This window comes from Halichoerus grypus, chromosome 9 (genome assembly GCF_964656455.1).
Source record: "Halichoerus grypus chromosome 9, mHalGry1.hap1.1, whole genome shotgun sequence".
Lineage (NCBI taxonomy): Eukaryota > Metazoa > Chordata > Mammalia > Carnivora > Phocidae > Halichoerus > Halichoerus grypus.
The window spans coordinates 141,347,207-141,373,193 of NC_135720.1; the positions used below are offsets into that span (position 1 = coordinate 141,347,207).

At 47.1% G+C, this 25,987-nt stretch overlaps 1 protein-coding gene across 9 annotated transcripts in view; it reads left to right on the forward strand.

Annotated features, from left to right (window-relative positions):
- Window positions 1-6,333: 6,333 nt before the first annotated feature.
- CARMIL1 (capping protein regulator and myosin 1 linker 1) overlaps window positions 6,334-25,987 on the forward strand; it is a 307,843-nt gene continuing 288,189 nt past the window's right edge. For 4 of the 9 annotated variants that reach the window (XM_078055757.1, XM_078055761.1, XM_078055763.1 and 1 more), the window contains exons 1-2: window positions 6,335-6,760; window positions 12,089-12,186. In XM_078055757.1, coding sequence (XP_077911883.1) covers window positions 6,361-6,760; window positions 12,089-12,186 — 498 coding nt within the window. In that variant the 5' untranslated portion in view covers window positions 6,335-6,360. Of the gene's footprint in view, window positions 6,761-6,894; window positions 7,431-12,088; window positions 12,187-25,987 lie in introns of those variants that run through there. The other 5 variants (XM_078055758.1, XM_078055760.1, XM_078055759.1 and 2 more) reach the window with 4 other exon arrangements.

The following is a 25,987-nucleotide window of genomic DNA, read 5'->3' on the forward strand; positions in this document are numbered from 1 at the left end:
CTAAACCCCATACTATCGGGATTTTATGGCAGCTTCCTCATGTAGGCACGATCAATTATTAACTCCATTTCCAGTCCCTCTTCCCTCTCTGGAGGATGGGGGTGGGGCTGAAAATTCCAAGCTTCTAAGCATGGTGGGTCTTTAGGTGACTAGCCCCATCCAGGAGCCACCAGGAACCCACCCAGAGTCGCCTCATTAGAACAAAAGACGCTCCTGGTGCTGTTAACACTTAGGAATTTGTAAGGGTTTTAGGAGCTCCGTGTGAGGCACAGGGTCAAAGACCAAGTATTAGAACAATAGATGCTCCTGGTGTGTTCTTATCACTTAGGAAATTACAAGGGTTTTGGGAGTTTTGTGCCAAGAACTGGGGGCAGAGACCAATGTACATATTTTCTATTATCTCACCCCCCCCCAGCCTCCACCCACCATAATTCCCCTTCTTGTTAACATCTCACATGAGTTTGGTACATTTGTTACAATTGATGAGACAATATTGATACAATATGATTAATTGAAGTCCATAGTTTACATTAGGGACTTCATACCTTTTTTTTCTCTCTCTCTCTTCCACTCTATTGGGAAGAACAGCATTATGTAAATGTAAGTATTAAATCCTCTGTGTTCAACAGAAAGTCCGCCGGATAGCCTTTTGGCTACCCCATTCTGGAGTTATCTGCATTCCGCTTACCCCCTTTTCCAATTCCTATTCACTCTTCAGCCCACTGCAATTTATCTAATTCCCTCATCAGTCTACTGAAATTGATCTCTCCAAAGAAAGCAATTCTTTCCTTACTGCTAACTTCAGGCAATGCACATTATTCCTTATCACATTTGACTTTTCAGCAGCACAGGACACTGTGAACCCCTTCCCCTTTCTTGAAGTATTATTTTCTCATGTCTTCCCAACTTGACATCCTCTTTCTCTGGTTTCTGGCTATTTCTCTGTGCTGGTTGGTACTTCACTGGCTCTGTAGTAGGACATTTTCTAATACATTCCCATTGATCCCTGCCCTTGATATTCACATTGTGCAGTCACCTCCCTCACTGACCTGGGTTGATCCACTGATCCCTGTGACCAATAGACTACAGCAGGAGTGAGGCATGTCATTCCAAAAATAAGTTATCATTTTCTGTCTCAGCTTGTCTTCCCACCACCCGGCCGCCCACCCCCATCACTCATGCTGGAGAAAGCCAGGTGCTCCTCATGAGGATGCTTAAGCAGCCCTGAGTGTCCTGAAGAACTAAGGCTTCAGCCGAAAACCAGTGAGGATCCGACAACACTCTGTGAAGCCCAGTGAAGCCTTCAATGGACCTTCAGCTGCACCTGGCTGTGGACCTCAAGTGCATGAGAGACTCTGAGCCAGAACCACCCAGCTAAGCTGCTCCCAAATTCCTGACCCACAGAATCTTCGATGTAGTAAATGTTTGAGCCTCCAGGTCTTGGGGTGGTTTGTTACACAGCAATAGATAACTTATATAGTCTCCCTTGCAGCTCTACTTTTTCCGGTGGCCTATAATTCTTCAGAGTTCAAGTTCTTTCCTCCTCACAGTCTATACTTTCCTTGTTAGATCTCACTCACTTCCTGAGATGGATTTGTTCTGTGATAACCACGGTCATCTAAACAGTAAGTTAGATTTTCCTACAAAATTCTATGACTTCAGATACCATATGTTGATGAATCTTGAATCTACATGTCAGAGCTTCTCCTGAACTTCAGACTTCCCTATCCAGCCACCTAATGACCATCTTGCCTTGGATGCCCTGTGGGCACCTCATGCTCTTCAGATCAAACCTAAACCCCTCATCTTGATTCACCACATATGCTCTCCTCAGTGCTTGCTTTTCCAGTCAGTGACAGCCCCCTCCTGCCCACTCACCAACCTAGAACCCGGGGCCTCACCTCCTCTCCCTTCCTCCCTCCATCCACTGTTCTCAGATCTGACCAGCCCTTTGCCTTTACCTTGGCTCAGGCTACTATTGTTTTTGTTGGTTTTTCCCCCTCTCATTTATTGCAACAGCTTCCTAACTTCTCTTTCTGCTTTTAGCAGTCTTGCCTACCTTCCCGTCTTTTCTATTATTCCAAGCAGGTAATCCTTCTAAACAAGAAAATCGGATTGTGGTGCTACCTTACTTAAAATCTCTCAAAAACTCCCCCTTTGCTCTTTGGATAAATCCAAATTCATTTGGTAGTTCCTAAGGTCTTGCAGGACCTTCTAGTCCCCCTCCATCTCCACTGATTAAAACTCAATTTATTTCAATTTCTCCATGTTTTATCTTGTTTTCTGGCCTGTACACATTTTCACTCCCACCTCCCCACCCTCCATTCCGCACCTCGGCATTTGGAGCAATTGCCCTTCTCTCTCTCTCTCTCTCTCTCTCTCTCTCTCGACTGCTTCATCAGGGTTCCATGAAAAATCCGCATAATTCACCATTTATATCCTCTGGCAAATAGTAAGTGCTCAACTCACATTTGTTGAGTAAGTTTGTAAAGGCACCTCTCCGTGTAGCGCTCTCTTCCCCTTCACTTCTATGAATTTCTATGGCACTTACCGAACTCATCATTTGGCACCTAACGAAACGTTTTGCATTTACTTTTATGATTTTCTAAAAATGTTCTATTCGGTTAAACGAATTCACACCTGCCACGGGGCTGACACTGGACTGACTAACTGCAGGGCAATCGAAGATCACCTTAATCTTCCTCCTAGAGAGGGAGCATCTTGTGGGCGGGTGGGGGCCAAGCCCTGGCCGTCTGCAAACTTCCCACAGAACACAGCCCAAGAGCCTGGAAAAGGGGCGTAGCAAAATGCTTGGCCTGCAAACCTCAAATTCTAGGTTCAACCGTTGACTCTTACTCTGTGACTTTGAGCAAGTCACTCCACAAATCTGAACTTATTTCCTCATTGTGATATAAAGATAGAGGAATTACAGTTTCTAACCTGTCAGAAGCTATTAGTTGTCAGATGCACCATTGATTCCAGAGCAGATATTTTACTTGTGTTGGGTGTGGGGTGTGAGAAGCACGATGTTAATTGCCTACGCCAATTATAAAATGCGTTCTGATTTCATTAACATGAAAATGAGCAAAAGTGCTTCTTTGAAACAAGGCAATGTGGTATCTTTGGAAGTGTTCAGGTGTTCTGAATATGGAAAACCATTGGGTAACTGTGAGTTCTGATGATGGCACGCTCAAATAGAGTTTCTGAGTTAATAGCTGAGTTGACTTTTTCCTTCTTGCTCAGTCTTATCTGTGAAGGATTTGTTCTGATTATTATTGACAATTTCAAACATACATAAAAGTGAGAGCAATGAGCTCTCATGTACCCATTATCCAGATGCAACAAAAATCAATACAAGCGCTCTTGTTTCATCGTTATTCCTATGCAGTTCCCCATATAATAGCATTTGTGAATACTTTAAAGGAATATTATCTAATGGTCATTTACCTCGCACTGTCTTCTAATCAGAGATACAATAATTTTTTCCTGGAGGTGTTTGCAAGCTTAGTGTGCATTGTATATTTTTCCAGAAAAGTTTACATTACCCAGTTGAGAAACACACATCTCCTTAAGAAGGCCTCTAGCCAATGATAGTTTCTAAGGGTGGGAAATGGAAATTTTGTTGGTTCCTATATATCTGAATATCTTCCAGTTTTATTTTATTTATTTTTTAAAAAATATCTTATTTATTTATTTGAGAAAGAGAGTGTGAGAGAGAGCATAACCAGGGGAAGGGGCAGAGGGAGAGGAGGAAGCAGACTCCTCACCAAGCAGGAAGCCCAATGCAGGACTCCATCCCAGGACTCTGGGATCATGACCTGAGCGGAAGGCAGACGCTTAACTGAGCCACCCAGGCACCCATATCTTCCACTTTTAAAACCAGTTCTCAATGTAGTATGCAAGATCAGAAATTGACTTGGGTAAGTTTATGGGTTTGTTTGATTGATTGTTGATAGCTTGCTGATTTCTTTTGTTTTGTCTCCATGGGTTTAATCATTATATGATATGGTTCCAACAATAGTGTATTAGATCATTACAGACAATAGTATTTTTGGCAGATTTTTAAATTCAGAGTGTACTTTCTCACCAGAATGCACTACAAAATATACTATATGGATATGAACATGTGCCTATGAACTAAAGATAAAAGTCTATGTATAATTTTCTAAAATAATTTCGTTACTCCGCATATATTACATTTTGCAACTGTGTTCAGGTCCGGTAGGTTTGCTCTGAAAAACCAGTTTTCTCTTTCTTTCTAATAGATTTGTTTATCAGTGCTAGTGGTAATGTCCAAACACGGCTATATATAAATATTTACTTAGATAGAGGCGCCTGGGTGGCTCAGATGGTTAAGCATCTGCCTTCAGCTCAGGTCATGATCCCAGGGTCCTGGGATCGAGCCCCACGTCAGGCTCCCTGCTCGGCGGGAAGCCTGCTTCTCCCCCTCCCTCTGCTTCTCCCCCTGCTCATGTTCTCTCTCTCTCTCTCTGTATCTCTGTGTCTCGAATGAATAAATAAAAAAATCTTTATAAAAAAATATTTACTTAGATGAAGCTATAGTTCATCTCATTTATAGTGACAATCAGTTTCATGTGGTGGTTTAACATGAATTAAGACAGTATCGGCAGGGATGACCTTACGATTCTGGAAGTTAAAGGGCAGTTTCACTGAGGGAAAGTTTGCAGCATTGGAGGGGTGGGTAGATTTCAGTAAATAAGCACTCATTTCAGAATTCGAAATGCATTCTCTAAGCTGGCACCATTGATTCTATTGTGCAGGGGGATGTTTACCACGGGCTGGGTTATGCAGCATTATGAACAGTGCTCCTTGGAGTTCTCCGCTTGCTATTCTGAAACATATTTGAGTTTTGCACCCCAAATCAGCCAGTCCTTTTTCGGTATCGAGATAGGAGATTCATTTGAATCCGCGCTTTCAGAGATGCCAGAGCCAATCAAGACCCTTCTTGCAGTGGAAAAAAAATGGATTCTTTTATTGAAATCCCAGCTTCCTCTACAAGATGCCAAGGAGCACTGAATTACAGGACTGCCATACAGCCTTTCCTTTATTCTTTCCATCACCCCGGGGCACAGGAAAAAAAAAATCTTTTGTCCTTATTTTCACAAGTTACCACATGGTTTGTATATGTGCTGCCGAAGCGAGCACTTGTTACCACACGGTTTGGAACCTTCAGGGCTATTTCTGAAACTCCATTGGTGTGTGCCAGAAAAATCCTCTTTAACACACACGGTTGAATGGAAGATAGTTTTGAGATGTTAATTTCCATTTATTGGACAAAAAAGATATTTAATGCACAAAGGAAACATCTAACTTAAAGCAACTTCCAATTTTTGAGAAAACATCAGGGAGCCTGAGGCCACAAGCTTTAAAACCAATCGGTTAACAAATGTTTATTGAACACCTATTTTGCGCAAGCCTGTTGAGGAGGTTTAGAAGTCTGAGATAAAGTCCTGCCCTCAAATTGCCCAGAGCCTAGGTAGTTGGGCAGACAAATCCAAACTCAGGGAACAAAGCAAGAGTTAAACAGTAAAACCAGATAAATATATAAGCAGCGTAAGAAGGCACTGTATGGTTTGGGCTTACAAAGTGTTTCAGGCAATATACTCTGCTGATTTTTAATACAGGGATCACAGTGCCCTGAAAACCGCTGAACATCTTCACAGAGAAGGTACACATTGGGCAGGATTGAAAACACAGGTAAGAACCAAATAGCCTTAATGGGTTGGGAAAAGCAAATAGTCTTGGAAAGAGTCAGGTTGTCGGAGGGGGGAGTGGGAGAGGTTAGAAGTGTAGCAAGGACCATATCGGGACATGCCTTAATGGTAACACCAGGCAGAGAGGCTGAAGATCACTCTTGCCGATCCAAGGTCGACAGCAATGTTTAGAACTAGGGGATTCCCTTCCTTTTCCTCCCTCCCCTCTTTCTGTCCTTTACAAACAGAACCTGATTCGACAGAGACCTTCCCAGCTGCCAGGAAAGAAAGCAGCAAGTGAGGCGCTCACAAGTACTCCTGGCCCCGCAGTTGTCTCTCTGGGGGTGGGGTCTGGGGAAGTCGAGGGAGTGGGGCCAGGTAGGACCAGACCGATCAGCAGCCCTAATCCGGCTTCTGCGAACACTGCTCGGCTAGCTCTCCCACTAAGTCCTGGGGTTAAAGGAGATGCCGCCGCGAGTGAAAGGCTTTTTCCAAAGCGCTCTCTCAATTCCAAGGTCTTGAGATTGTTAACGGCGGCTGCGGGGCGCCGGCTGAGCACATAAAAAAGTGTCTTCTCCCCATATGGTTAGTGCTTCCAGGTTTCGTCTAGCTCCTGCTCACCAGGAATAGAAAATTAATCACGCTGATGAAAGGACAGCGTGTCACAGGGAGGGCTGGCAAAGGAAAGTGCGGAACAGGGTCCCAGACAGGACGGGCTTCCGTGCAGACGGGGCTGCGGAACCCGCGTGCATCTGCAGTCTCCCATGCTCGCGCTCCCTCGGCCGCCGGGAGGTGGGGACAGGGAATCGGGAAGCCCGGGCACACCCGGCTCGCCCCGCTCCCAGCCGGCAGATGGCTCCCGGCCTCGCGCTCCCTCGCTCCCTCGCCGCATCTCCAGACGCAGGGCCCGGGTGCTTTAGGAGCGAGCTGCAAGGAGGGGCGCCCGCCTGCCCGCCGCCGCCGCAGCCCCGCGCAGCTGCCGTCTCCCGGGTGCGCCCCGCGCGGGAGGCCGGCCTGGGACCCGTGCGGAGGCCGGCTCTCGCGAGGTGAGGAGGAGACGCAGGAGGAAGAGGGGGAGGAGACGCAGGAGGAGGAGGGGGAGGGGGAGGAGGGGGAGGGGAAGGAGGGGGAGGGGGAGGGGAGGGGAGGAGGGGGAGGAGAAGGAGGGCCGGAGCTGCCCCCGCCCAACCTCAGCCCGGCAGGAGCGCGAGGGAACCTTAGCCCCGCCGCGCCGCGCCGCTCTCCCCGCCCTCTCCGCACGCCTTCCGCCTTCACCTAGGGCCGTAGGTGCGGCGCGGGGCTGGGCGCGAGCTGGCCGCGGCGGGAGCGGCGCTGCCGGGAGTCGGGAGCCGGGAGTCGGGAGCCGGGAGCCGGGAGCCGGGAGCCGCCGCCGCGCGCGCCCGCGCGGAATCCCCGGGTCTCCGTTCCGCCGCCGGGAACTGCGGGGAGGCGACATGTAGCAGCGGCCGCCGCAGAAGCACCTCGTATTTGCAACTCTTTTTTTTTTTTTTTTTTGAGGGGCGGGGGGCGCGGCAAAATTGTATCTCCGCCCTCGCTTTCTTGCCTACTCCCGTGCGCAAGCTGCATCTGCCTCTAAAAATTGAGGGGCTCGGGGGAGGGCGGGGGGCCGTAAATCAGAGTTGGACCGGCACTGCCCCCGCGCCTGGAGGGCCACCATGACCGAGGAGAGCTCCGAGGTTCCCAGGGAGCTGACAGGTAAGAGTGGCGCGGCCGCGGGCTCGCCGCCTGCCCCTGCGCACCCCTCCCCGTCGCCCCCTGCCCTCCTCCGCCTTCCCGCAGGTCCCGCGAAGTGGCGGCGCCCCTCAGGTCGCCTGCGTGCTGGGCGGGGCGCCGGGAACTTTGCTCGCGTCTCGCAGCCTGGAAAGCCCGGTCCGGGGAGGGCGGCCGTGGGGGGCAGCGGGGGCCCGGGAGTCCGGGGCGCCTCCCCAGCCGAGACCGGAGGGGGGGGGAGGTCGCGGTGGGCGGAAGAGGGGGGCGGGCTGCCTCGGGCTTGGGAGTTCTGGAAGCGAGGAGCACCCTGTACGGCGACCAGCCCACCTCCCCAAACTCGGGGAAGTCCGGGAAGGGCCAGCGCGGGGCCAGGGGGCGAGCGCCCAGTGGGTGGATTCCGGCACCTGCCGGGCCGCAACCATCCCCCTCCCCCCCGCCCCCCGAGGAGGGGCTCCTCCCCGCCCCCCGGCGAGGGGCTCCTCCCACACGCGGCCTCGGGGGAGGGGGCGCTAGTCTGGGGTGCCGCCTGAGCCGGGCGAGGCTTGGCTTCGCCCAGCCGGCGGGGAGCGAAAGGGTTACAGGAGTGACGCACGCTCGGGCCGGGAAACTGAGGGTTAATGCTACAAGCTTATTTTGATAATAATTAACCTACCGATTCTCCCCATCCCGCATCTCAGGGAACCAGTGTGCAAGGTGACCCGTCGTTTGAGTCCCTTGAGGTTTTTTTATGTTTTGTTTGTTTGTTTGTTTTTGGTGTGTGTGTGGGGGGTGGTTGGGCTGGATTTTATGTCTTGGGGTTTAACTTAATTATGTGGAGGGTTAAAATGGCAGAGTTAAAATGATGAGCGGGGATGAGTGTTCGGAAAACCCAGCGTTTAAGCGTGTGTGTATGTAGAACACGTTGTATTTTAACAAGGTGTGTGTGTCTCTGCGCGCGTGTTTGGAGCCCTAGGGACCTGTATTCCTTACTGTACCATGCTTGGCACACTACACAGAAAGATGCTGTGTGATCGGGGCTGACAGCAAGAGGAAGTTCTGCCTGCCCATTCATCTGCACTTGAGAAATTTGCCCCTTGGTTTCTCCTCTTAGCCATAATACTTTGGAAGAGTTGTGTGTGCTCTTCCATTAGTACCTAACTCAGCAGGTGACACTTGATGTGAAGAAGCTGTTGCTAGGTTTGTATGAAAGCTTCAGCTTTTGTTAAAAAAAAAAAAAACAACACCAAAAAAACCCAATCCTTACTTTTCACCCAAATTTAGGATATGAAGTTACTGCCCCCTTCCCCCACTCTGGCCTTTTCTCTCTCCCCAACCCTGTGGAGTCGGCTGCTGAGATAAAGCATCAGCTGCCTTTGCTGGAGTGAGTGGCCCATCCGGTTCTGGGAGGCTGAGGTCTTCCCAGCACCCTACCCGGAAGAGGAAAGAATGCCCAGAGTCTCTGCAGATGCCTCCCGAGGTCCTGAGAAAGTTTAGGGGGAGGGCTGGCCTCCCTGGCCAGGGGAGAAGGATGGCCAAAGACGTGGGCAGATTTTTAAGTTAGTTGACCTTGAGCCTGGTAATGAAAAGTTAGGTAGTTACTCAGACTCAAGAGAGAGGGGAGGGATGGAAATAAGATACCTGGTTTATGTGAATGGTTCTCAAAATAAATCCTTTGGTATGTTTGAAAAGTCGATTTAATCCTTATCTAGACATGGAATTTGTGTGTTTATTGAGTCTTGCCCAGCTCACATATCCTTCAACCAAGTGACACATGCTTTTGTGACATGCCCAGTATGATTCTTCTGGGCCTTTAAATGGCCTAATTAGTCTGGGACAGGGGAAATTCCTGCACCTGCTTTTCTCTAATTTCAAGTGCTCACAGTTACACTCAGATCAATTCAAAATGGCAACCATGTGAAAACCTCAGTGTATTCCCTTAAGCTAATCCCCGAAGACGGTAAAAAAATGCCTTGCGTATCTCTAATGAAAGAAATACAGGTTTTTATAAAAAATTTTAAACGCTAAGAAGAATGAGAAGACTGTCAACCGTATTACCTCCCTGAGATAGCTACTTTTAACCTTTTGGTGTATAACTTTCCAGTCCTGTTCCACGTGTGTATGTTCTTATTTTTTTTTCCAAAAATTTATTTATTCTAGAGAGAAAAAGCACGAGGGGGAGAGGCAGAGGGAGAGGGAGAGAGAATCCCAAGCACACTCCACATCCAGTGCAGAACCTGACACGGGGCTGATCCTGCCACTCGAGATCTCGACCCCACCCGAGCCAAAACCAAGAGTGGGGGTTTCAGCCGACTGCACCATCCAGGCGCCCCTCTTAAGTCTGTTTCAGATGTTCCTTTCCCACATGCCTTTTTAAGGGGGGGGGAGGAGTAGCCTTTATCTGTTTTGAGCTCTGATAAGATAGGAGCTGCATAGAGAACTCCCAGCGCAGTGAGGTCCCCCACTTGTCCCCTTTCTTACCAAAACGTCCCAGCTGGTTGCTGGTCCCCCCCACAAGCTGCACTTTCTCTTGTTTCCATTCTCTTCTCCATGTGGGCGACGCTCTTCCTTCTCCTTCTTCACTCTTACCTAACTTAGCAGTGGGTTTCCAATAAGAATATTTGATTACCCCTTCGTAAACATATTTATTTACTTAACTACATATATACTTCGTTTATAATTTAAAACAAAGTGGAGTACATCGCAAATAGAAGTAAAAATTATATTTTCTTCCTCCACCTCAGTGGATTATATTGTACACTGTACTTTGGACTAGTGGTCTGTGTCCTACTCCTTTAAGATTCTGCTCAGGGTTCCGTTCCTCCCTGAAACTTTTTGGGAATCTCCTTGTCCATGATCTCTTGGTAGTGAGTGTGGATTTGCCTAGAGGCATTTATCTGTGTTCTCTAGGTCGTAAGCACCTGTGAAAGGCAGAGGCTGTCTGTGTCTCAGCACCTAGTCGAACACTTGGCATACAGGAGCTCCTCCTGTGTCCATATAGTTGTTGAATATATGAATAAGCCAAGATGATTATAATATAGAATACAGAGCTTTGGAAGTATAGAGGAGGTTTCCATATATATATATTTATTTAAAGATTTTATTTATTCGTTTGACAGAGAGCAAGAGTGGGAGAGAGCACAAGCAGGGGGAGCGGCAGACAGAGGGAGAAGGAGAAGCAGGCTCCCTGCTGAGCAGGGAGCGAGCCTGACATGGGGCTCCATCCCAAGACCTTGGGATCATGACCTGAGCCGAAGGCAGATGCTTAACCGACTGAGCCACCCAGGCACCCGAGGTTGCTATATTTGGAAGTAGAACGTAACCAGGACGAGACTAGGGAAAGGCATCCCAGGAAAGAGAATAGTACGTACAGAATCCTGGGGGTGTACAAGATGGAGATGATGAAGATGATTGGATTGTTAAGTGTGTGTGTTGAGAAGTTAAACTGAAAAAACTGTGGAAGACCTTGAGTGGCCTGCTAGTGGGTTGGGGTTTATCCAAAAATGACAGCAACTCATAGAGCAAGAGTGATGTGATCAGACTTGTGGTTTTTGGAGGGTCCCTTTGGTGAGGGAGGGACAGAGAGCTGATAAGTGGGACATCATGGACTTGTCTTGGGGAGAGATTCTGAGCCCTTGAATGCAGGGGTCAAGCCCAGGGGAGTCGGGAGCTGTTTAGGAGGTAGTTCTAGGAGAGTGGGTGACTGGCTTTCTATCTGATAGGAAACAAAATTTCTAGCTTCGTTAGTGGCCAGAGGGGTGGGGAGGAGAGTGAGTTTGATTTAGGACCTGTTCCATTTGGAGCACTCCCTGGAGTCGTTCCTGCCACCATCTAGATTTTGAAGTCTCCCCGTCTCTCTTGATTCCTCTTTCTTGTTGTCTTCGACCACTCTTTGGGGGTGTCGTGCTGTGATGTCTTCGGAAGGACAGATGGCCAGGATCACCCTTCCCTGGCCAAATTGTCCAGTCTGGTTCTGGTTCTTTGCCATATTTCCCAACTGTGATGTCAGGCACTCCTAGAAAATGGTAATATTTTCTGTGATGAACACAGAGGCTGCTAGGGGCCAGAGGTAACCAGCCAAGGGAGTTTATGAATTCCTATTGTGCTTATGGTCTGCATGCAACACAGGCCTCCATGAACCTTCCTGGCGTTGCTCGTGTTTTTTTTTTAAATTTTATTTATTTATTTGACAGAGAGATAGAGAGCACAAGTAGGCAGAGAGGCAGGCAGAGGGAGAGGGAGAAGCAGGCTCTCCGCTGAACAGGGAGCCTGATGTGGGGCTCGATCCCAGGACCCTGGGATCATGACCTGAGCCGAAGGCAGCCGTTTAACCGACTGAGCCACCCAGGCGCCCCGCTCGTGTTTTTTCTTGTGTGTGCATCCATTTGCCCAGCGAGATTATATTGTGCCTTGCATGAACTGGTATTAAGTCATATGCTTTTATATTTGCCTCCGCATCAGAGCACACAGTACAACGCACGTAGTAGGTGATCATAAACTATGGGGTGACTGATAACTATCAGGCCTATTAAAACAAGCTAAAAAAAAAAAAAAAGACAAACCACAATAATAAAAACAACCAAAAATACTCCTTCAAATGTTCTCCCCTCTCCAGTGTTTTTTTCTTATTAATAAAAGAATATAATGAAACTCTTTCCTTCTTTCAGAAAGCATAAAGGATGTTATTGGCAGAAAGATAAAAATTGCAGTGAAGAAGAAAGTAAAGTTGGAAGTTAAGGGAGACAAAGTTGAAAACAAAGTGCTGGTAAGTATTCTCGTTTCTTAAAACGTTTGGAAGTGAAAGTGTTTTTCCTCTTCATTGTTTTGATTGCTTAATTCCCATGCAACTCAAGTGCTGTGTTTCATATTTTGCTGGAAAGTTCTCAGGGCCATTTTTTCCTGGATTAATTGGAATATCTGCCCATTGAAAGGTAACAGTAAGTTATTTACATTTTCGACATTGAAGTTATTTCTTAGAATTGTCCCAGTCACCCACACTGAGGTCATCTCCTACAGCCTGTTTTCAGATTATTCAATTTGATGTGAATTGGAGCTTATTTATAGTTATCTTTGTTGTGGCTGGTTGTATGATTTCATTTGTGAGGACTTAGGGAGGAGTTTAAAAAATTCATCTCATGTTGGTTTAAGTAGGTAAATAAATGTTCTCAGATGTTATATCGGAGTCCATCTCAAGGTGAAGAAGACGCCTGTTATTTCATGGGACATTTGGTGTTTAGAAGGGAAATGGCTGGTGCAGGCAGTTTATCTGCTGAGATTGGATTTGGGGTCCCCCAGCGTGTGGGGGAGCTGCTAGGGGCCCAGGGGTTGGACCGTGTTGGGCACAGAGCGGGGAAGGGCATCGTCAGTTACTGGACTATAGCTTTAGAGAGGTGAGGAGCCTTGTGGTATTGTAGTGGTTCTTAGGGGAGTACACCTTGTTTGTGTTTTTGTTGGAGAGAATATTCTATTTATCTTTTTATCATTGGCAATTTTCAAACATATGCAAAAGTAGAGATTAGCGTATTGAACCCCGTGTGTGTTCATCCAGCTTCAACAGGTTTTCGTGTTTTCCCAATATTGTTGATCTCCCCACAGTTTTTTCCCCCCTCTTGGAGTATTTTAAAACAAATCCCAATCACCTGTCATTGAAAGAGAATATTTTTTTTTTTTTTTAAGATTTTTTTTTTTTTTTATTTGACAGAGAGACACAGTGAGAGAGGGAACACAAGCAGGGGGAGTGGGAGAGGGAGAAGCAGGCTCCCCGCTGAGCAGGGAGCCCGATGCGGGGCTCGATCCCAGGACCCTGGGATCATGACCTGAGCCGAAGGCAGACGCTTAACGACTGAGCCACCCAGGCGCCCCAGAAAGAGAATATTTTTAATATTCTGTTTCTTCAGTTGAATTTGCCATAGAATCGCAAGTGTCTTTCTGATAACATCTGTCTTGAGAATCTTTTAGAATATCTGACTGCCTTCCCCTGTAGATGGAAGGATTATGTTGTTGGTGGACGACTTCTCTTTCTCTGTGGTCTATGTGTACATGTCAGGATGGCAGAGAAATCGAAGTGGAAAACTTGATGGAGGGGCTTTGGCCCCGTGACAAAGGGTGTTCATGTAGCCTGCATTATTAGGGTTACCAAGAGCAGAATCAATGGGTGCCATCATTCTGATTTATTTTGCTTTAATAAAGAGTAAATTTTCTTAGAGTATATGTTACTCAATGTTCCAAGATAGTGGTATTCTGGGGAGGTGGTAGTGGAGAGAGAAGACATTTTGTTTCTGCTGTTTGTTGTTTTATACATTTAAAGTAAATCTTTACATGGATGGGTCCACCTTTATCTAAGTTGTCATTGTCAAGTAGTGTTTGCTACAACCATCTGACCTGTGTGTGCTATTATTTGGTATGGATACTGTTCATCATACTAGGAAGGAGCCCATGCTGTGAGTAAAATCTACAAAGTGAAAATTACAAAGACAAACTTAAGTGTCCAATATAACAAAATTAGCACCATTTACAAATAGTTACGATTAATACTTAACGTTAAGGACCCTCTCCCATACACCCCAACCCCCCCAACCCCCACTCATCTCAACATAAGCTGGAGTTAAGGTTGTAACCAAATTTTACACGTCTTTGCACGTAAGCATTTATTTCCCCAAATCTGGAACCTAAGTAGTTTCTGATAATTTGGCATAAACTTGTTCCGGCTTTTCCTTACATGTATGGATAGGAATTATTAATCGAAATACTCGGAGTCTGACAATCTTAATAGGAATATTCAGGTCGGAGCAAGATGGTCAATGACAAACTGACCTTCACGTGGTTGATTTTGGAGTTTCTGGATTGAGAGAAGTTCAATTACTTAAATGAAAACACTGGGGGAATCTCTTTATAATGTTCATTTCCGACTTTCTTTGGCTGTCAGTCCACTAACATCGGTAATAAATGAGTTGGTTTCATACTTCAGTATATCTTGTTTCAGTTTTCTTTCTTTTCTCACAGCACCTGCTCTCAGCGTCCTTCCTTATAAGGCTGGGAGAGTGTGTGTTATATGTCACTTAGTCCCCTCTTTTTACAGTTGGAGACTTTATATGATTTGTAGCTTATCTTCAGTAGAGGGTTTATCTTCATCTTCCTTCTTCTCATGCTCATAATAGCTAATATTTATTGAACATTGACCAAGTGCTAGGCTCTTTGCCCAACACTTAATTATGCATTACCTTATTCAATCCCACAGCAACTCCATGAGGTGAGGTAGGCACTATTTACATCTTCATTCAGATTTGGAGAGGCTAAATAAGTTGCTTCAGCTCATCTAGCTAGTTAATGACAGAGCTGGGATTTGAACCCCAGATCTGCCTCACTCAGAGCCTGTTTCGCCATTATTTTTTTTAAGATTTTATTCACTTATTAGAGAGAGCATATGCGGGGGAAGGGGCCGAGAGAGGGAGAAGCAGACTCCCTGGTGATCAGGGAGCCCAACATGGGACTCGATCCCAGGACCCTGAGACCATGACCTGAGCCAAAGGCAGACGCTTAACTGACTGAGCCACCCAGGCGTCCCCTGCTTCACCATTATTCTCCAAATAAAAAGAAAATATCTTTTGGCTTGTTCACTCTTTCACCGAATAATCAGGAAGATTTGGACCTTAGAAGGATCAGGAATCCTTGTGTTTATTTGGTTGATCGATTGATTTATACATAATTTCCAGACTGATTGAGCACGTCCTGTGTCCCATGCCTAGTGCATGTACAAGACTTCATGTATCCAGAGCCCACAGTCTTGCTGGGGAGGTAAACATGTCAGGGGGCCGTGCTTTGAGCTGTGCTATGAGCAGAATGACTGGGGGGCGGTCATCATAGCACATCAGAGGGACCCTAGACTCAGGCTGGTGCATCAGGGAAGAGCTCTTGAGGAAGGCAACCCTAAGCTGACAATGGGGGCTGAGTAGGAGTTGCCAAGGGGAGAGAGTAGAGACGTGTTGTGGTCAAAGGGAACAGAATAAGCCTGGAAGCCAGAGGGGGTTTACGTGTTAGAGGAGCCTCCGCAGAAGTAGGGGCTGGAGCAGATGCAAAGTGGAGAGTGGCCAGGCTTGGAGGGGATGCCTGTCCTTGCCGTCAGGCTCTCAGGTGAAACCGGGACTGGTTAAAGAGGTCTCTTCTCACCACCTGTTTCTAATAACATTTCCGTGCACGTTATCCTCTGGTCTCCAGGGAGGCAGTAGGGTCCAGTGGTTAAGGACTTGGGCCCTGGAGTCACACCTGAGTCACACTGCCCCCAGCCGCTTTATAACATCGTGAAGCCTCCGTTCCTTTGGCTAACGAAACACGTGTGCAACAATATCTGTTTGTTCCTGGCTGCTTTGACGATTAACTGGGATATGTGTTAATATGGCTTGGTGCAATGCCCGGCACATGATAAACAGCCAACAAATGATAAAGAGATCCTGCCTTGTTTTCTAAGTGGCACCGAAAATGCCACTCCGGATATCCGAGCATCTCCTGCCTTTATTGAGGGGTTGAGTTCAGTACCATAAGGCCAAGAAGAATATTTAGAGCTGTATCTCCTTTTCAGCAGGATGGAGTGCAGCTGCCCAGATCCGAAATTCCGCAGGTAGGGCTCTGGTCACATGGAATCAGAAATGCTAGGATGTGCAGGGGGCAGGGAGATCTGTGGTCACATTCATTTGGCGATCAGGGTGGTATAGATAAACCAGTGTCTTTACTACATGGTTTTTCAGAGCCATTAATACATCGATGCGCATGGTTGATTCCTAAGAATGAGCTGGAGTGTGCTTTCTCGATCTTACTTGGCCAGAGACCCTAATGAGTATAGGTTAGGAAATCAGGGTGGAGCAGACCTGAGCTGGGGCCTCTGGGGACAGTTAAAGGGAAGATAGAAGAGGCTGGAACAGGCTGTCCATCCTTAGGACTGCTCTCCTAGGGTACGGTCCCCAGGCCCCGTACTTTTTATCTAAGTGGCGGGTGGGTCCGCTGAAGGCCACGCACGGTACATGTCATCTGTTGCTGTAATAACCTCTCTTGTCCATAGGGCATGTCACCAGGAAGTGATTTTGTCTGTCTTAGACTCCTACTCCATTTTCTCATTTGCTAGTTGAATCTATCCAGTTTTTGTGGTACCTGGACTTTTATTTATTTGTATTTGTTTATTTAAAGATTTTATTTATTTATTTGAGAGAGTGAGCGAAGGGGTACAAGCAGGGGGAGCGGCAGGGGGAGGGAGAAGCAGGCTCCCCTCTGAGCAGGGAGCCTGACGTGGGGCTCGCGCCCAGGACCCCGGGATCATGACCTGAGCCGAGGGCAGACGCTTAGCCCACCGAGCCACCCGCGTGCCCTGGTACATGGACTTTTAAAACTGTTTTAATTTATGCATTTTTTTTAAGTTAAACTTTTCAGTTTTGAATCATTGTAGATTTACATGCAGTTGTGAGACGTCATACAGAGAGATCCTTGGTAGCCTTTACCTAGTTTCTCCCGTCTTGCAAAATCAGAGTGTAGTATCAGATTCAGGATATTACTGTACAATGCAGAACATTTCCACCACCACAAGGATTCCTCCTCCTGCGTCTCTGGGCCACACCCACATACCCACTTCTCTGACCCCTGGGAGCTGCTAATGTGGTCTTCATTTTTAAAATTTTGTTACTTCAAAAATATTATGTAAATTAATCACACAGAATATATATGCCTTTGGGGGATTTTTTTTTTTTTTTCCACCTGAGACATTCCTCCGGGGTGTTGTGTGTAGCCATTGTGTCCCCCCGACCCCCGCTGGGCACTGTTCCATGGTCTGGATGTCCACTCACCTGTTGATGGACCTGTGGGTGGTTTTCTGTTTTGGGGTTATCTGGGGGTTATTAGGAATAAAACTGAGACACAGAGGCTTGTGTGTGAACACGCATCTTCATTTCTCCCTGATGAATGCCGAGGAGTGCAATTTCAGGTTTGAATTGGAATTGCCTGTTCAGTTTTAGAAGAAGCTGTCAGCTGGTTTCCAGAGTGGCTGTATCTCTGGGTAGTCCTACCAGCAACGTGTGAGTAATCCAGTCTCTCCAAGTCTTTGACAGCATTGGGCATTGCCTGGACATTTTCTTTTTTCTTTCTTTTCTTTTCTTTTTTTTTTTTGAGGATAATGGTTGAAAGAAAAATATTGTCAGGAGGAAGCAGGGTCCCCGGTGACCTGCTCCCACCCACGCTTCTGGTGTTGCTGCCTCTGGGAAAGGAATGTGGTTTCCTCTTGCCTGGGTGGTGGCTCTGAAGCATGTGGAAGGTTCATCCCTGGTCTCAGCTTCGTTTCTTTTCTGTTACATTTTGGAATTCGGGTTATATCATCTTTGCCAACCCCTCGTGCTTCCACACCCTTCATCAAATGGGCCAGCAGCAGGAAAACAGGACTGCCCTTCTTCCTAGACGGAGGAGGCGGGAGACATAGTATCACCTGTTCTCTTGGAAACAATTCATCCATTATTCATTTATTTCCTTTTGCAAAGTTACCCCAGAATCTCTTTAATGTATTTTTTTTTTTAATTTGACTGTGGATTTATAACTTTTAAGCATCTGCATTAGGTTTGGTTGGAATAACTGTCAGTTAATATTAAAAATGTTAAAAGGTGTAAAGATGTTATTTCTGGGGACATGTATCCCTAAAATATGTTGGTGGCGGTGCTGTCTTCCATTAACTCAAAACATAAAGTCTGTGACTACCTGTTTATTTAAAAAATACATTCAAAGGGGGAATATCTCTCACCTAAAAGTTTGCAGGTATTGGCCCACTTAGTTGTGAATGATTTTAAATCTCAGATATTCTCTGATCTGGAAAGCGTTGGGCTTTGGGATGAGGCCACGTTCATTTCGCGTGGCCGGTCTGTTTAACACTTTCCTGATTTCCCGGTCTCTCCTGCCTAACTTGGTCCAGCGGTACGGCCCGTGGCACGGTCACTTCTCAGACAAATAATCTGCTCTGGAATGGGTGTTTTGCGGCTACTTTCAGGCGACATCTGCCTTGGCCAGTGGTGTCCAGATGTTTTTTTAAACCAATATTACCTTTTTTTTTTTTTAAAGATTTTATTTATTTATTTGAGTGAGAATGAGAGATAGCACGAGAGGGAAGAGGGTCAGAGGGAGAAGCAAACTCCCCCCTGAGCAGGGAGCCCGATGCGGGACTCGATCCCGGGACTCTAGGATCATGACCTGAGCCGAAGGCAGTCGCTTAACCAACTGAGCCACCCAGGCGCCCCACCAATATTACCTTGTTAAAACACATACATTTTCCGGGGAGCCCATAAAGTAGAGCTACTTTAGGAGTCTGTTTTGTACATTTATAGTTGAATCCAAAATAGTATAAACCCAATCAGTGATCTCAGCGAGGCTGTTTTGATGAACATAAATTAGAAGTAGAAGGAGGAGATCGGATTTTGTTTTGGCTGCACAGTATAGAGAGACTCTGTATTCACCAGTTAAGTGGTACAAATATCACAGCTTTTCAAATAGCTGGATCTGCCGTCTCAGGATGCTTTCCAAGTCAGGATGGCAGGAGCAGCTTTATTCTGAATTCTGGACGAACGTGGTTTATGCTGACAGCACAGCTTACCTCTAGTATGTCAGACTTGTGCAACACGTCTGATCACGCGTGTGTGTTTTCTCCCGGCGGTTCTGGTAGGTGGAGAGGTGAAGTTCACGTCCGATGTCTGGAGCCGTGGCGGCCTCTGCGGTACACTGTGGGAGATCGTTGTCCCAGGTCTTCGGGCTCACTTGTCTTTGTGGGAGGCTCTTGGGTGCCAGTTGTCGGGTAATTCGAACAGTTCCCTTTGTGGTACCATTAGGAGTCTCAACTTTTAAGGATCACTTACAATTCAGTGCTTAGGTAATTTTAAGAGCACCTGGGTGAAGTTACCTGACTCGAGAAAATTGAGCTTTAGAAAACAGCAACAACATTGACACGATCTTCCCCGGGGGGGGGGGAGGGGGGGCGGTATCAGAGAGCACACATTGTTGCCAAGGGGCCTGGCAAAAGTCCTGGGAAATTCAAAATAAATCCATATTGAAGTGCTTCAGACTTTACCCCGACTCAAGGCTGGAGCCGGCTCCCACTGATTTTTGGGTAGGGCGCTGGAGGCGGGCTCTGGCTCTGGGCATCTCTTTCCAGCAGGCAGCTCTGGCCAGCGTGCACCTGTTACCCGAGCTGCATTTACGTTCTACTCTGTCATCTGCAACTGCCCCCGTTTCTGCCGTAGTTAGGAGAGGAGAGTCCGATGACCTTGGCCGCGAGCCCTCCGACATATATCAGGCTTGGTGTAACTTTTCATTGTTCTTAAAAAGATACTCTTTTCCAGCCTCTGGGATTTAGCCACCCGGGGAGCAGGGCATTTAGGTCCACCGTGGGAAGGCGGGGGAGGCAGGGGTGTGTGTGAGCCGTGTGAAAGGGGCATGGTGGAAATGCACGAGCCAGGAGATCTACAGAAAATGTGGAATGAATAGGGAGAACTCTTTTTTTCCCAGAGTTTCTGAGAAAACAAAGACTTTAGTGGAGGGTTGCTGTAACACTGTTTCATTTCATTGGAAGCACTGTTAATATCTATTGTTAAAGTAGATTGAAAAATGCAACTTTATAAAATCTGATGAAGGGTGGAAGATTTGGTCTCCCCACCTCCATCATCCTCCCCTTTCTAAAATGCTTGTTTTCTTTTAATAGAGTATAAGAATTTGGTTTGGTGTATATAGAGTGTATTGTCTAAATCTTTGTTACTGTGCTCTATTTTTCTTTCTCTCTAAATAATCACTTCCCCCAACTCTTTGAGAAAAGAGAGGTAAAGGTGGGAAAGGTTGCATAGGGTAGGGTGTGTGCATGTGTGTGTGTGTGCGTGTGTATGTATATAAAACAGTCTGTTCACCTTCACCCACTGGGTCCTTTTCCTTATATTTGTGTTTTGAGAGAGAGTTTTTCTGTTTTGAAGACACTGTGCCTTGGTGAACCCTGGCCTGCAGGTGTCTTAGTCTCTTTAGCTCTGGTAGGCGCACAGTGCGTCCTCTTAGAAGTAGAAGCAGGGGCACACATGTCCTGAACTGCGCTTAGAGCTTTTCCAGCCTGTGGTGGAAGTGGAGATGAGCATGCTTAGTCCCTACTAAGGAGGCAGATGTATCTGTTTCTGCTGACTCCTGGGCCTGGGGGTCTCAGGAGACATTTATGGGTGTCAGCTGGGGTTAGTGCCCATGTCCTCTGCATGCCCTCTGGTGTGGAGGGGCTGACTTCAGCTGACTCCGGGGAAGTGTGTTCAGATCTTGCTCTCCTCCGCTGTTGCCCGGATGGTCTTGGGACTGGAGGACTCTTAGTGGCCATGTAACCATGCACCCTAGCCTACAAGAAGTTTCTTTAGTAACATCCCTGGGTGTCTACTTTTTGCTTGACTATTTCCAGAGATGTGAAAAACAAGAGTCTCAGAAAGCCCTTTGTTAGTTTGGGCTGGAATCTGCTTCTCAGTGACTTGTCTGCATTCATTCTAGCTTAGTCTTTTGGAACATCACAGAACTCTCACCTTCCCATCAGTGCAGGTTCAAGCCTTTGAAGATGGTTGTCCTGTTTTCCCTTGGTCTCTCGGTCCTCAGGCTGGATACGCTCACTTCCCGCAGTCTTACGGGAGGACGATGTTGCTTTCAGAGTTTTCACTGTTCTGATCACCTTGCTTCCGAATCATCCTACTTTGTCAATGAGCCTTTTAAATCATAGGTGTTTTGGGATCACAAGTATTTGGTAAACACGGTGAAAATGAATTAAACAGAATTTCTCAGAGCCTTCAGTGGGCTCCTGTGGATTGCGTCTCTTGAAGGGGGGTTGTAATATGTGTCATCACAGAATTGTCCCTCGAGACCCTGTAGGAAACATCAGTGTATTGCGGTGTGCCAAGTGAAGAATATCAGCTACACATTGCTTGGGCGCTGAAAACATTTTCTTTTTGTTGTTTTTTTAAAAAATTTTGGAAGTATCTGAGCTATTCGCATTACTAAAAAGTTATATAGGAAAGCAAAACTGAAGTATCACCTAGGCGATCAATTTAGAAGTGACGGAAAAAATATCAGTAAATATTTTTATATTTTTCTACACATATATATGTATAAATGTATGATATTTTAAAAATGGAATTATGAATACTATTTGGTACTCTACTTTAGAACTTTAGTATTTAAGGTCAAAGCTTTCCATGACAATAATGTGTTTATATTGTATATGTATTAATATTGTATATGTGTAACGTATAATATGTATCTATGTTTTGGACTCCTGCATGGCACTTCATTAATCACTATAATTTAACACTTATTATGAGATACTTAGCTTGCTTCCATGATTTTGCCCTATAAATCAGTACATCCTCCTATTTATTTCTCTTGGATGAATTCCTGGAAATGGAATTGCCGCCTGACAGGCTTTCTAAGGGATATGTTTTTCACCTGATTGTTATTCAGGAAGTCCCAATGGAGAGTAATTCCCCTACCGCATTCAGTTTTATTGTCTTAAAAAAAGACAGACTGGCTCGTTCTCTTTGTCCAAGTTCTTGTATTTCTTAGGCCGGCACTCCTCGGACCCTCCCTCCCGAGGCAAACTTTTTTTTTTTTGGCAATCTAAGGCCCTTTCCCGTGTGCCTGTGGGATGTGTGGTCTTTACTCCTGTGGCCTATTTGCAGGCTTAGAGTCCTGTGGTTCTTGTGTCTTCTGGTGACTGCAAATGGGCTTCCAGAGTCACAGCCTTTTTTTTTTTTTTAGCTTTTTAAAAAATTCTTATTGTAGTGCAGATGACATACACGTAGCATGATCTGACAGTTCTGTGTGCTGTGCTCTGCTTGCTGTGCTCAGTTTGACTGCCGGCGAGAGAGACAGCTCCGGACTGTCACTGTCCTGGAATCAGCATCCTCTTTCCCTGAGCTGCGCCCTAACCAGTGTGAGACTGTATTGTAGGATTTCGATCTCTGATCTTTGCCCCTGTCGTGGGACTTTCTTCCCTTGGGTCCTTGAATGCTCTTTATAAACGGTCATTGGGCAGATTTGCAAGTGATAAGGCCCAGGCCTCCCTCACGAGACCAAGCGTCCTGGAGGAGACTCCTGAGCTAATGAGCACGGACAGCTAGCCCTGCCTTAGAGGAGAGCTTCGTATCATCATGAAAGGAGACATTACTTTTCTTCCAGACAGTTGTGAAGGCAATTTACTTCTCCTGCGTGCAGCTAACACTAAGTCTCTTTAGTCGTGTGGCCCTTCCCGGGTCCTTGTGTTCCCACGTGCTGTCCCCCCCTCTTCGCCCTCTCTCTACTCTCCCAGCCTGGGCGGGGGCATGTCCAGGCAAGGACCTGGGAGCGCTCCTCCATGAGCAGTTTCTCGGAGAGCCCCTTCTTCCTCGCTGAGCGCCCCCCGCGCTTCAGCCTGCGTCTCTCTCCTTCGAGAGCCGTCGGTGTGGCCCATTTGCCTGCGGTTCGGCGACCTTCTTCAGGGACCCCCTTATTATTCCTCAGAGAGCAAGCCCACGAGACTCCTTCCTTCCTCAGAGCCACGTTCTTCTCCCTTTGTGGAAGCGACCAGGGAAGACGAGCCCCGGGTGGGGGCAGTTGCAGCGATGTCAGGAGCTCTGCCAGGCCCTCTGAAGGCCGGCTGTCCCTGCCTAGAGGTGCCCGCCTCCCCTGCCCCACGGTCTGCCCTGGCCTCGCGCGACGTGAGCTGGAAGTGGGGCCAGCGGGAGTGCGGGCCGCTTGGGAAGTTCCCAGCGGGCATTTCTGGTTTCCTGACCCCGTCTGTCCCACGTTGGTTGTCACTAGCAACCCAAGAAAGATGTCCTCTTCCCTCGTAGGAGGAGAAAGGGAGCCCGACCTGGAGAGAACCCCCCGCCAGTGCTGGCTTGCCTGCTCAATCCGGGTCGGTTCCGTTCGGCCCCTGGGGCTGCCCGCCACTTTTCTTGTAAATCATGGGGGGGCCGGTTGCTATTCTTTGCCCACGTCCTCGGGATAGCGAAAGGGTTGCAGTTTGGGGAGACTTTGTGTGCAGCTCTGCTCAACGCCTCCCCGGCTGGTGACCGTCGAAGCTCGCCTGCACGGAAGGACTGCGAGACTTGGCTGCTGCTGTAGGCCTGTCCACTTAGGTCTCTTGGGCGCCCTGCTCCTTCTCAGAGCTTCTCTCCCCTCAAAAGTCATCATCCGAATGAACTGTGAGCTTCCGGGAGCTGCTTCCTTGTCAGCTCTTGGCCTCTTTGGAAGAAACTTCCCGACTCTCAGTAGCCCTTGGCCCTTTCCTGGTACGCTCCTCCGATGGGCAGTCTTCAGTCCCCCTCGTTTTTCCGACAGGGCCTGGATGTGAGAGGCTGGGCCAGGCTTTCCTGTCCGGCCTGGCTTGTTCTCGAAGCACCTGGAGCAGAGGACAGGCCGTTAGCACCTTGTCACGTAGAGTTTGTCAAGCATTGTTCTCGCTGTTGAGGTTTAACGAAAGTGACACCTGTCTTCATACCTGATGTCTGCGGGTTGTCCGTGGCGCTGAACCAGTGTGTGATGTCCGCGGCGCTGTGTGTGCACGAAGCCTTCATGCTCGGTTCCTCCCTGCCTGCCTGCGCGTTCCCCTCGAAGAGCCAGTTTCTCTATCCATCAGAGCAGGGCTCCACTTCTCATGTTCCGGAGAGGGGCGCCCGGGTGGCTCAGTCGTTAGAGCGTCTGCCTTCGGCTCAGGTCATGATCCCGGAGTCCTGCTCACCCTCCTCCGCTCCCCCTGCTTGTGTTCTCTCTCTCTGTCAAATAACTAAAATCTTTTAAAAAATTAAAATCGTGTTCTGGAGAGCGATGCTTGTGGTGTAGTTAGCTTTAAATCCAGGGATGGCCTTTTTTTTTTTTTTTTTTAATGTCTTCGCAGACTTTTTATGCTTTCCATTCTTGTAGCAGCTTTGTGTGTGTTACTGGATTAGTCTGCCTGGATTTGAATTCTGAAATGGCTTTGCTTTATTCTCTAACCTTAGGCCGATGATTTACTTCTCGCATCACTTTTCTGATCTACAAAATGGGTGTAATGATAGAATTTCATGGATTGGATTTGAAGATTAAACGAGAGATTACATATAAAATATTTTAAACAGTGTCTGGCCTATAGGAAGTCATCAGTGAATCTTGGGGCTCGTGGCTGTTGGGAGGGGTGGTGCAGTGATGATGTTTAATGCTCTGATTGCAAGAATCTGATTGTATTTCCATAGTCAGAGATCGCTTTGGTGTATTTCATATAAATATTCTGAAAGGTATGTCTCCTTTGCATCTTCTCCTGGTCCTAGGCAAGATACTTGTGTTGATGTTTTCTCTGCTCAGAGCTTTTTAAGCTGGTATCGGTTTGTTGATAGAAAGGGGTTTAGGGGGCACCTGGGTGGCTCAGTCAGTTAAGCGTCTGCCTTCAGCTCAGGTCATGATCTCAGGGTCCTGGGATTGGGCCCCGCGTTGGGCTCCCTACTCAGTGGGGAGTCTGCTTTTCCTCCCTCTGCCCCTCTCCACCACTTGTGTGTTCTCTCTCTCTACTCTCTCAAATAAATAAACAAAATCTTTAAAAAAAAAAACGGGTTTAGGACTTTTTCACTCTGCTGCTCTTGAGGAAGGTGCATTGTTTTTGAGAAACCTTTCTTTAAGGAAGGGTCTAATAAGTACATTGTCGAGGACTATGTCCCTGAAGGCGGTGTTGTGCATTTTCGGTGGGCATCTTTTCTCACCTCCTTTTTACTGCAAATTCAGGTGTGTTCAGACATATGCTCAAGCCCCTCTTTCACTTCCAAGTTAGTCAGATTTCAAAAAAAACCCAACAACAACAACTCCAAAACTCCACGAAAATCAGTAGTTGGCTCTTGTTCATCCCCACAGGGCTTTGTTGGCCCCTTTGGGTCCCTGCTGTCTGTTCTTGGGGCCTGACTCCAGTTGCTTCTTCCTGCATGTCAGTCGTGATTGCTCTTTGTTCTGGGGCATCATTTGGGTTCACTGGCTTATGTGGCTCTGCTTTCCCACATTAGGGCATCCCTGGGCATGCGGGATTCTTAATCTCCAGACCATGCGGGATTCCTAGTTTCTCAACACGTTTAGGTCAGGGTTAATCAGCCTTAGCGCTATTGACATTTTAGACCAAATAGTTCTTTGCTGTAGGGGCTGCCTGTGCATGATAAGACGTTCAGGAGCATCCCTTACCTCTACCCATTAGATGCCAGCAGCGTCACCTTCCTTTCGGTTACGACGATTAGAAATGTCTTCAGACATCCTTAGATGTTCTCTGGGTGACAGAATTGCCCCCGATTTGAGAACCACTGGTTTACATCAGTGGGTCCCAAAACATCAGAGAGCAGTACCTTGTCATATTTGTTGATAGAGTTTTATCTAAGTCTGGAAATGTACCGTTCTGAAATACAATTATGGTTAATTGACCTAAAAACCCATATGCATTTTAAAATACTTATTTTTGAAGTATTTAGGTAGTTAAATCTATATAAAACGAATTGTACCAAATGGAAGTTTGTCTTAAGACACCTAATAGGTTCCCCTCGTGCTTTTCAACGTGT